A 12,168-nucleotide genomic window follows, 5' to 3' on the forward strand; every position below is an offset into this window, starting at 1 on the left:
AGAGGAGGAACTGGGAAAGCTTGTCCGGTCAATTGTACTTGTCTGTTGTTCCTTAGCGCTGCTAAGCCTGGTTTACATATTTGCGTCTGAGTTGCTACCGCTTATGACTGTTCACTACGAAGTAAAATACTGGCGCCATGTATCGGGTAGCGCACTTGCGACCTGCGAACACTTGTTTTAATTTTTTTAGACATTTTTGTTTTACTACGGGCTTCAAACAATTTTGACGATGTTATAAGCGACCATTTCCCATTGATATTGCGTAGATTTGATTTCGCGAATATTCCTAAACGCTTAGTCTAGCTATACCCAGATTGCAAGTGCTTCAGGGCCCTCCGATAGATGGCGCCACACAGTTGGTGACCAACGATTGTCGGTCACACTCGAACACAAATGTATAGAAACCAGCTTTTGTCCTTTACGCTTACGCTGACGTCGAGAGTTGTGTCACCAATGACTCTTTCACAACTCAAGCACACACACACACAGATACACACACAAATAAAGACATTCCAGCGTCACTGGGATAATTGTATACAAGAAACTGAACACCATCTCAATTGGCACTAGACATGGTTAGTTCACTCAATTCCCGAAGTCATGCGAAAAGGGTTTGTTAGTTTTAACGCACAGTTAAAGGGAGGAAGGCCATCGGAAACACATGCAAGAGACTCGCGTTGGATGAGTGATGAAAGCGTTTATACGTGGTTGTGTCAAAATCTAAATTTTTAAATTTAGGAATGAAGAAACTTCAAGACGAGTTTTGTAGTGAATATTTTGTCCCCAGAAGAGTTGTGGCGGTGCCCAATTTTGAACGCCGATATTTTCTTTTATATTTTTGTGCCATAAATACAAGGGGGGGATTGGGTGTTTTCAGAAAAAAAAAAAAATTCTTCTTGCGCAGCTCAGCGGAACCGTATCAATTGGTGCTAATTTCAATCAGACAAAAGTTTGGGGTTTATTTTGCAATCGATGTTTCTATTTATCTATTACGCGTGGGAGCCACTGAGGACGTCAGCACTATCCGTGCTCTACTGTCCGTATATGTAGCACTGCACAAACATCGCCAACATCTTCATGATAAACCCATACTTTATTCGAGAAGAACCATTGAAGCTCTTAAAAGCTTCGAAAACATCGTGCAGAGAAGCGAAAAAAATTGCGCCACTCTCAGTGAGGTAACAGAACCAGTGGTTTTGCAGTCGTAAATACAAGCACAGAGAAGTTTAAATCGCAAAAAAAAAAAAGGCGTTCACCAATAGAACCTTTTCCAAATTCCGCGCCATCGCCTTCCGCCATTGCTGGGCAGAACCCATACTCGCTTGAGGCGAAGCATCTACGCATGCGCAGAGCCGACAGCTGTGCCCAGAACGCGTTCTCCGTAAGGTCCCTCGCCACTGTCGCGTCACTCGCACGTCCTGCCGTCATCCTCCTAACCGAAACCTGGCTCATTCCCGGGGTCCACGACAGCGAGCTCTTCGATCCCTCTTACACGGTGTTCCGGAAGGACAGACACGGGCGGGGTGGCGGTGTCCTCATCGTATATAGAGTGACCTCCGTTCCTCATATGTAAAGGCACCTTCGTTGCACAGTCCACGAAGACGAAGACAGCATCGTCTTTGCCTTCTAGAATGGTCTATGGTCACCGACAGATCGCAAATCATCTGGGACTGCTTATCGACGCAATTTACAGAGCGGGCTCGGAGAATGACGGGGCTGATAATCCGCGTAAACAAAAACAAGACACAAAAAAAATTATGTCTGCGCTTTCGCACTGAACGTGACGTTTCGCGGTGGTCAGTGCCAGAACGCAGACCATTTTTGTGGGGATCCAAACATTTTATCATCCACTACTATTCGCCGAGCGCCCTCCAGCAACTGGTTTTGCTAAGTGCTTTGCAGGAGAGCACACGCTTCATATTTCTTAAAGTGCAATAGGCTGATCTATTTACATAAAAGGCCAATGATCGATGCTCTGGATGCCTCGCAGAGCAGTATGCATGCAGGCATTTCTGAGAGTGTTGTTGGCCACTTCCCGTGCGATACCGCCTGTCCTCCTACCCGGATAAGTTGACAAAGTACAAGTCCAATAACTGGCGTTCCCGGTGCTGCCTCGCGGAGCGGTATACGCATGCAGGCATTTCTGAGAGGTTCGGCGATGTCATCAAGTGCGGGCGCGTTTGGCGACCCAGGCAGGCCTCACCTCTGGCGCGATGTAGTCTGGCGTGCCACAAAAGGTGGACGTCTTGTCCGTGTCTCCGAGTCCGCACTTGCACATGCCAAAGTCTGCGATTTTCACGTGGCCCTTGCGGTCCAGCAGGACATTGTCCAGCTTCAGGTCTCTGGTTGTTAGACAGGCAAGGGTTAGTGGCAAACTGAACGGCAGCCTCCTACTCTAGCTCTCCGAGTTTGCTTTCCTGTAGAACACGAGAATATAAGAATCCCAGCGTACGAGAAATCTCTTTGATCATACTGCGAGTTTCGTCGTTTTCTGGCATCCGTCTATTGCTCAACGTTGTTCCATGTCTCGTGTTCTCTAAAAAAACAAACTCAAGGACCTTTTTTTTTTTTTTTTTTTTTTTTTCTACGGTGTGCTGCTACAGGCACAGCTCGCTTTAGTCAAGCAACACGCGTCACACCATGCGGAAGTCTGCGCGTACGAGGCTCGAGAATCCCTTGACAAAACGTAGGGTAAGCATGTATCCCGGGTTTAAATGCTCGTATAGCTTCAGAGCAGCACTGTCCTTAGCTTGACCTAATTCATTCTTTTATTAGATCTGTCTGGAAGTGATCAGCTGCGATTCAAGTACTTAATGTTTCTTTTTGCATTCTCCACTGTCAGTCAAATTCTCTGACCTTACTGCATAGAAATAGGTTCCATGTTCTGTCGTTGAGAGCAAGTTTACGTCGTTTTTAATTAAAATTTTCATGTAAATATAACTAAACTTTAATGCGCCTGTGAGCTTACTTTTTGGCTGCTTAATTTGTCCAGCGCTAGTTTTTTCATTAATGTTTCAACCAGTTAAATACTAAGAAAAGAATTCATCCGCGTATACACTAAGGTGCGATAGTTTCACGATTTGTTGGTTGGGAAACCACGTTACCAATGATAAATACAAGCAACACTTCCAGATACTATGAGCGTACTGGTCTTTCTAAAGTCAGTACCTAAATTTTACCCCTAAAAACAAACCTGGAGCTCGTGTCGAAAAAAAAAAGAAGAAACAAGATATGGAAAATAACTGTTATTGCTACATTACATGTAATATAGGACATGCGGTCATTGTTATTTTTTAAGTAAAACTTTTTTCTGATTATTGTTTTAGCGTCAGGTCAGTATTGAAGAGTGCCGTTTTTACTGTCATTTCTCCTCTAAATTTTCCGCGCCACTAGGCGATGGAGAAATCCCCCCCCCCCCCCCTTCCCCCAAATTAGAGATTTCAGGAGCACGCGCAAACTTCAGCCGTGAATGTTGTAAATTCTAAGCATAACCGACAGCCCGTTCAAACGGGACCATAATACCTTGCAGCTTAAGAAGCGCGAGGCGTCGTTTATTATGTTCACACCTCGTAATTGCTTTTTCGGTGTCCTTATTGGCTAACGCAGATAAGCCAATAAGATATGTTCGGGATTCGGCACACCTCGCATTTCTTAGGCGGTCACTGGGTGTACAAAAGAACACGAAATGTTCGGTTAGAGCAAAGTAAAATATTTATAACACACACAAATCAAAGTTACTCCGGTTAGAAATGTCTGTTACCTCTGGACGGCGTCGATTGTGCATCAGACACCATGCGTATTTGGTGACTATAAAAAGTTAGGTAGTTTGATACCGAACTAAAGCAAAAGTAAAACATCTAGGGTTTTACTTGCGGTGGGGTACGCATTTCGCACACCGAGATTTGATCAGTTTTTTTTTTGCTTTTTAATGCCATGTTTTTGTTTTCTACATGCTACATGTTACGTGAGAGTGGTCACTGACAACCTAAGAAACGTATAGCGTGGCTTCATATCATCCACGCTTGGTGCTACATGATTCTTCTTCCGGCGTTCTTATTGGCTGATGCAGCTGCCGGAGCGAAAATAGGGAGTTTTAGTCAATCGTTCCGATGCCTCCGAGAACCGCACCCGATAACGGTACGATGCACATGTCAAAGGCATCGGCCGAGTATCGTTATCGGAGATAATGAAACGATCTGCTAACATTCCATAAATAGGACAGTAGGGACTCGAAGCGGCCTTACGTTTCTTACGTTGGCAGTGACCCTCTATGTCGAACGTGCACCTTTTTGTTGTTGTTGTTGTTGTTGTTGTTCTCACCAACATGCAGCGTCATTACTACTCACGCCGAGAGTGTTAAAGGTTCACACAAGATGACCGGACCCCGTGAAAATCGCAGATGTAAACGTCGCACTTGAAGTTGGTGGTGGCACGTATACGGATTCGGTGACGTCCTCTTGCAGAGGATCGAGTCTCAAAGATTCTTCGCACACATTTACGCAAAATATCTAAAACCCAATGCGCTAAAAAAAAAAAAAAAATCGGACGTTGAGCGATTTTTTGCGCGCTCAAGCTGAATTTTGTTGTCGCCATAAATTAAACGTAACAATATGCGCGCATTTAAAAATAAAAATTCCCGCACTCATATTTTGCTGCGGAGAGCACGCTGGCTGCCCGTAGCCAGAAGTAGCGGAAGTGGAACTCGAAGATGTTTCATGTCGGACGCACGCTGCGAGAAAGAATGCCGCTCTGCCGCAGCAGTACGATTGACGAAGGTAGATGAAAGTTTACTCTGTGAAATTCGGAACGCCTTATTTCCCGCAAAGCTCTAGGCAGAGACAAGCGCTGCAATATTCGGGAAAAACTCGGTCAACGACGCGGCTAAAAATATGTTTAGACTTAAAAATAAAAACGGTCTGTGTCGTGAAATCGATTATGTGCACGCTTACGACATACCCAATGTCGCCGCGCAGTTTTGTTTTGTTTTGTTTTTGTTTTCATGTCTAAATATATTTTGAGCCTAGTCATTCGCTGACTGGAGTGATTAACACTCCAGAGTGTTTTCTGAAAAAAATAGGTGCTCCAGTTTCTGTTGGAGTAGTTGGTTCGCTGTGTAGAAAGCAGGCCAGACGATCGTCGAGCCTAGCAACGAGATACCGGCCGTTAACTAGTACTAAAACCGAGCTATTGGTTGTTATGGTTTGTAAGAGCCCGGCAACTACCACCCTAAAAGTGGGGTGGAAAATGCCGAGCTGGCTGGACCCATCAAATACCTGCTCCACGCCGCATGACTAAGCACACTGCGTGCGAATCACGAGACACGAACGAAAAAAATATATAGCCTGAAAGGAAAAAAAAGAAAGAGAAAAAAGATACTTCTGCCTCATTTCCGTCGATTAAAGAGCAGAACAGAAACGACGACCAGTGACGCATTCGTTGAAATTTAAAAAAAAAGAAAAAGTGTCTGATCCACTCAGTCAGTAAATCACACACATTTATGAAAAAGAAATAACTAAATACAAGGGGTGGGTGATTAATAAGTTTTGTTTCCTAGGCGGTAATTTTTTTTATTCGGCGATGGAATTGAAAGATGCTACATTCGAATGAAAGTTCGGAATTTCCTCTTTCCCACAAGCACATAACTTTTCAATAAAGTCCCCACCGGCGGCGATGCACTTGCGCCACCCGTGCACTGCTCTCCGGATGTGTCGTAGATGATTGAGGGCGGCTGTTGACGACACAGACGGCCTACCGCATTTGGTAACCTCATCGTCGGACGCAAAGTGTGGACCTTTCAGACGTTCCTTGATCTCGAAAAACAGCTGAAAGTTTCATGGTGCGAGGTCCGGGCCGTAAGGTGAATGAGGTAAAACATCGTGGAACACCATCTCGTCCAGCGCGGCGTTGGTCTCGCCAACAGCCGCCCTCATTCATCTCGACGGCATGCGCAAAAGTAGGGCACATGTAGCGGGAGTGCATGGCCGCCGGCGAGGACTATATTTTAAAGTTACGTGCTCCTGGGAAAGAGGAGATTCGAAGCTTTCATTGGACTGTAACATCTTTCAATTCCATCACGGAATAAAAAAAGTTATAGCCTAGGAAGCAAAAGTTATTCGCCAACCGTCGTACTTTGAACGTACGTACATGAAGTCCGAATTTCATCTAGTGCCGCTTTGAGGGGCTGTTATTGCGCGACATACGATATTTTTTCCGCTAAATCTAGCGAACAAATGGTCGCGCGACATACACCCCGTCACCACGTCATGTGACGTAACTTACACCGTGGTGTCGCATGGAAACTGTGAGTCGCGTAATGTCACGGGGCGTCATGTGACCTCGCAGTGTCACGTGACATCGAGTGATACCACGTGATACTGCGACGTGAAGTTACGTGGTGGCGCGACACTGCGGCTTCAAGTTACGTGGCCAAGTGGCAGCGAGACTTTACGTCGCGTGACAACGTAATCCATAGCGGCACCAACCACGTGACCACGTGTCCCATATACTTAGTTGCGCACCAATCTCGTGATCACTTCACGTGACGTCACTTACGTCGTACTGTCACCGGACACTCTGACGTGAAGGTGTGCGGTCATGTAACCCACAGTGGCACCAATCACGTGATCATCGTACGCTCGTACGATGTCATGTTTTCGTTGCAATCCTTCGCGACGATCTAAACGTGAAAACCAGCCCACAAATCATTCTGCTTTAGAGTGACTAAGCAGAAACAACGCTGAAATAAATACAACATCGGAACTTTCCGCGGAGACACTTTACTTCGTTCCAGCTTAAGCCAAGAGGCAGCCGGCGCTACGAGCTAGTGGGACGAATGAAGCAGCTTCAAAAGCGCAAGTCATTTTCTGTTTATGCTTGGTTCAGCGATGATAGGACACGCACGGAAACACGACGAACAGCCTGATCGATGGTGCGCTTTTGACGGACGCTGGCTTTTCCCCCCTTCAGCAGCTAGCAGCGTCGGCTGCGTCTGTAGTTAAGCTGAAACAAAGTATAGAGGCCCGGTCACGCACTTGCGTTTGCTTGCGACCATGCTCTTCGGACCTCTTTCGACGAAAGAGCACACTGGCACGCTGGTGCCATGTATGAGTCGGCCCCGGAACTGCATTTCACTAGAGCAAAGGTTTCGCGGTGTTCGCGAGATCACATGTACACGTACTTTCGTTTAGAACATTTTTGGAAGTTTTTTTTTAAGCCAGAGAAGAAAGAATGATGAAAAAAAATGAAAGACGTTTGCAACACGCTGTAACGCCGTATTAGAGCGCAGCTCTTGAGGAGGAGGAGGGAAGGGTACTGAGGGGAGGATATACCTCTCTTCCCTCCTCCTCCCTCCTCATCCTTCACCTCCTCCTTCCCTCACTCTTCAAGCTCCTCCCCTCCTCCTCCACGCACGTTGCATCATGGGAAATGTCGCATAATGCACCGCGCGGGACCCTCGTGACGTCACACGTGACGTCACGAAGGCCTCGTGCGGTGCGTTATGGAACATTGCCCATAATGTACCGCGCGGTTACGCCGACGGCGACGGCGACGCCACTCAAGCCGGAAACGGGCGCCTAAAAACAGGAAATACTATACGGAAATGTCAAATGCTCCACGGCTACCCGATTGACGACGCTAGTATATTCTTTCATCGTGAAGGATTTAGGAGGTTTTATGGTGCACGGTCGTGAACAGTCCCAAGTGCGCGAAACAGTCCAAAGGCCCATCCATACGCATATTCGCGTTTGAGCGCGGAGCGTTCCGTAGCGGCAAGCGGACGCGTTGCGTTGCGAAGAGCGCTTGCGCCGAACTTGTACGCACAGTTGTGTTGACACGTGGTCAACCGCAGTCAAGAGCCAATAAGAACGCGCTACCGTCGCTAGCGGATCACCAATAGTAAGAGAAATCTACGGCAACATGGCGGCGCACAGCGACAGCGTCGAAGTGTTCGATCTTGGGACAATCTCGCTGGCTTCCCCGACGTTTTGTCAAGCTTGAACCATCGCAGCCTCGGAAAATACCATTCCCCACCGCTCCCCAAAACAAAAAAAGCAAGTTCTGCGAGCGGAGAACCGGATACGTCTCGCCGAGTCGGCCGAGTGGCGCGAGCGCACACGTCACCCTCCTCTCCTCTCTCGGTTTCTGATTGGTCGAACGCACCGCAACGCTTCGGAACGTTGAGCGAGTCTCTACTCGCTTGCGTCGCGCTACGGAGCGTTGCGGGAAGGCGCACGTCGCTCAGCAAGCGACCGCTCCTGGCCGCAAGGACGTCGCAACGCACTCAAACGCGTTCAAACGCGAATGTGCGTACGGGCCATTAGGCGTGGCGCGCTAAGAACTCCGACGCAGATATATTTTGGGCTCGAAATTTGTTTTCGTGACCTCGACAAAATGCAGGTTCGATCACTCGCCCGCGGTGATTGATTCTGAAACCGTTTAAGGGGGAGGCAGACTCGTTTGTTTACTAAACAGCTAGAGAAAACGCGCGCTTTTATGCGAAGATATACGACACGTGTGGCAAAACGCCCGGTGCGCTAATTTTTTGTTTTCTCTCCACTTTGAAAGAAGGAGAGACGAAAGAACTGCGTTCCTGGATTTTCGAACAATCCAGCGTCTAGAAAACAACACAGAACGCCATCGTTCATCGTGGCGTTGTTCGCACTTATTCTGGGAGTTTCACCCCCGCGCTCAGTGCGGGGGAAGATCCGTTCCAAACAGAGGGAAATTTCATATTTATAGTCGGCCGACCTTGTTGGCCCGCTTCGGGTCGAAGCCAAGACTCTCTCTGTTTCTTGGCCGCTGTTTCGAGAGAAGGGAACGCGGGGACCCGGCGAATGTTCGCGCTCCCGCTTTTGTGACGGCTGTTTGCGATGAGGTCGCTCGGTAAATGAGGCGAATCAGACTAATGGCGTTAGATGGGGGGGAAGAAACGTTGTTGGCATTCGTGCGGATATGCGTGCTGCGAGGTTAGTGCGCAGGGAGTTTTTTCGGATGTTTGCGGGGATTTTGCTTAGGTGAAGGGGTGGGAGGGAGTTGCGAGCCCCGGTGAGGTCGTGGCAAGGTCTGGGGCACGCTACGAGTGTGTTTTAGTTTGCGACGTAAGACAGCAGCGATGGTGGTCTCCGGAGCCCGGTTGGATTGCCTTGAAATTCAGTGCGAAGCGCGTGGAGGCAATGTTTTGGCTTTCTCGGAGGGGCGGAGAGAATACCGTGGTTGATACTGGATCCGGCAAAAACAGATTCGTCAAAAATACTTGTTAAAAAAATATAATCAAAAATCGATTCAGACAAAACAAAAATTTCAGTAGCGTAATTTTTTGCTGAATCTACTTAGCCCTGAACGCAGGCTGAAGCTAAATCCTGCGGTATGCAGTGTTTGTGTGCCAGAACTATCGGCTAAAAAACAAAACAAACACGTTTTTATGTAAAAGAAACAACATAAAACGAGAACACATGTAACACCAGTGTCAAAAGGCAGGCTATGTTTCACCATAATAACTGATGCAGTTATTTACTCCTTCCTAACATATCAACAAAAATTAAAATTATATTACCAATAACTTAATGTTAAAATCATAGAAATAAATATTAACTTTATATTATAAATCTTGATAATATACAAATTTGGTTACAAGTATTCTTGTGCACAATAACTAGAACAACCAAGACTGGTGATGACTAGAAAAAATGTAAAATATTGTTAACTGCATGAAAAATATTTTACAGGACTTGTAACAAAACCGCGATTATAGGCAAACTGCAAATTTTGAGAGACGAAAATAAAAAAAAAGGCAAGAAGTCATTTCCGTGTCCAGGCTCGCCCCCGATTATGACTGATCGGCGGTTTATAACTTACGGGCTCCGAGTAACCATCCCTGCGTGTCATTACTATCACAGGCTATAGTCCTGGCATTGGCCCATAGCATTACGTTGTAAAGACAGAATATGGAGATTCCCTATGTTTATGGTTTCCGGTATTCACCCATGTTTCATGTGGATGTGTTATTATCTTTCACGTAAACAATTGCTATGTTTTTTTGTTTACAATTCAAACTAGTCAGAAAATCCTCCAGGTTGATTTGGTGTGTTCCGATGTTTTCTGGTGTGAACACCAGCCGAGCTTAGTGTATCTCGGTAAGAACATCAGAATAGCCTAGTGTGTTTTGGCGTGCACGCCGAAAACCAGTGTAGTGTGTTCTGGTGCGAACACCAAACCAGGCTAGTGTGTTCTGGCGCCCACACCAAACCAAGCTAGTGAGTGCTGGTGTTCACACTGCCCAAAAGCAGAAACCATAAACGTGAGAGAGCTCTGGGAAAAAAAGGACCTCGAGGGTTTGTTGGGGGAAACGTAGTGGGAAGGTCGTGGGAACGTCGTGCGAACGTCGTGGCACCTACTTCGGGCGCCATGTACTCCGGCGTCCCGCAGAACGCCCTGGGCTGCTTGCGGTACACCTTCAGCTTGCACATACCGAAGTCGATTATGCGCACGTGACCCTCCGAATCAATGCACAGGTTGTCGAGCTTCAGGTCTCTGAGAGAGAGGGGCGCCCAACGGCACGGCCGCGGTTAATAATAAAAAAAAAGTATCACGGCCCTTGCTCGGGCACCGGGTTAGGCCATTACCATCAGGAGGACAAGGCCTGCGCGTGACATCATCGTTAGTGCACCCCAAGCGGCAAACACGCTGGAGCTCGAGGAGAGTCACCGCAACGTCGCACTGGCTGCGCTGCCGACGCCAGCTAGGGAGCGCTGCGTGGGCCCACTAGTGATGACGTATTAGGGTGGAGACGGACAGGCCTTGCCTTCTAGGTGAGCCTGTCTGACTGATGGTGCACGTAGTTCCTGCCAGGTTGAGCGGGCGACGGACGTTGCGCCGCTGACAGGATTGGAGCTAGGCTACGAGGGCGTTACAAAATATCACGAATCGCTCGTAGCGTCGCTACGCACCTATATGGGCTTTAGATTTAATGATCCGAGGCTTAAATCCGTCGCACGTATCTAAACGTTTGGTTTAGTTGTCTGGTGCCGTACGCATACACCTGGTGTCTATGAGACACCCGATACATTCAGCACTATCCGCTGCCTTTTTAATCCTCATGGCGCGTTTCTTAGGGAGATATACAAAGTAGGAATAAAAAAGCAACAACAATTAGCCTAGGAGCACATCCGCGGTTTCTGCCATATTTCTAGGCGAGACTGCAGGCATGATTTGCATTGACGTCACGTAAGCTGTTGTTCTGGTAGACTTGCTGCTGAGCGCATACGTTCTGCAGCATACATTCAAAACTTGTCTTTCTCGACAACAACAAGCAGGAATAATCACCGGAGGCATTATTTGCATTGACGTCACATCAGCATTTATTCTGGCGGACTTGCTACTGAGCGCGTACGTTCTGCAGCATACATTCAAAACTTGTGTTTCTCGACAACAACAAGTAGGAATAAACACCGGCGTACGGTCGTCACGTGCGAGCCATGTATGATTTGAGGAAGCCCCCGAAGATCATAATTGTCTTATGTTTTTCTCTAAACAAAAAAACAAAAAAACAAAACAAAAAAAACTGCGTTTCCATAAACCTGCCTCTTGAACCAGAAACCCTACGCGATATTCCTCTTCACGTCCCTATCCATAAAACGTTAAGTAGATGATGCCTCAATTTTAAGATCAATCGGGCAACGTAACCACTGTACATGCACGATCTTCCTGGCCTGCATCGACCAAGAGGTTAAAAAAATATGTTTCTATGACATCGGGTATTTAGTTGCTTGAAAGGAACTTATCTGCCCTCTTTCGTTAAAGCTCAGCAGCGTGTTCGGTTGCCATATGCCGCGTGCGAAGTCTCGATACGTCTATAACGTGAAACTTGACGGCGAAACACTTCGTGTGTCATTTTTGCACCCAGAGCGGTTTTGTACAGCAACCAAACTAAAATAAAGATACCCAATTAAAAAAACAAAGAACATCATCACGTGCGACAGGTGCGGAAAAATACATGGAAATAGAATATGCTCACTCACGAAGCTTATTGCTAAAGCTGCCATCACTCAGAATAACCCTGTTTGGCTTCCAAACTCTCCTGTCACGAAGGCGAGAGCGTGATTTGGGGCTTAAAAAGCTTGAACACTCGCCAGGAAAACGTAGCTATAGTCATTGACGGGTGAAGAATAA

The 12,168-nt window shown here is 47.0% G+C and overlaps 1 protein-coding gene across 5 annotated transcripts in view; it reads right to left on the reverse strand.

Moving 5' to 3' along the window:
• LOC8031570 (putative protein kinase C delta type homolog) overlaps positions 1–12,168 on the reverse strand; it is a 257,938-nt gene that overhangs the window by 11,311 nt on the left and 234,459 nt on the right. For 3 of the 5 annotated variants that reach the window (XM_029979728.4, XM_029979727.4, XM_029979725.4), the window contains one exon: positions 2,204–2,342. In XM_029979728.4, the coding sequence (XP_029835588.3) occupies positions 2,204–2,342 (139 nt within the window). Of the gene's footprint in view, positions 1–2,203; positions 2,343–10,394; positions 10,531–12,168 lie in introns of all 5 variants that reach the window. The other 2 variants (XM_029979729.4, XM_029979726.4) reach the window with 1 other exon arrangement.

This window comes from Ixodes scapularis, unplaced genomic scaffold (assembly GCF_016920785.2).
Source record: "Ixodes scapularis isolate PalLabHiFi unplaced genomic scaffold, ASM1692078v2 PGA_scaffold8__174_contigs__length_109621045, whole genome shotgun sequence".
NCBI classification, from domain to species: Eukaryota; Metazoa; Arthropoda; class Arachnida; order Ixodida; family Ixodidae; genus Ixodes; species Ixodes scapularis.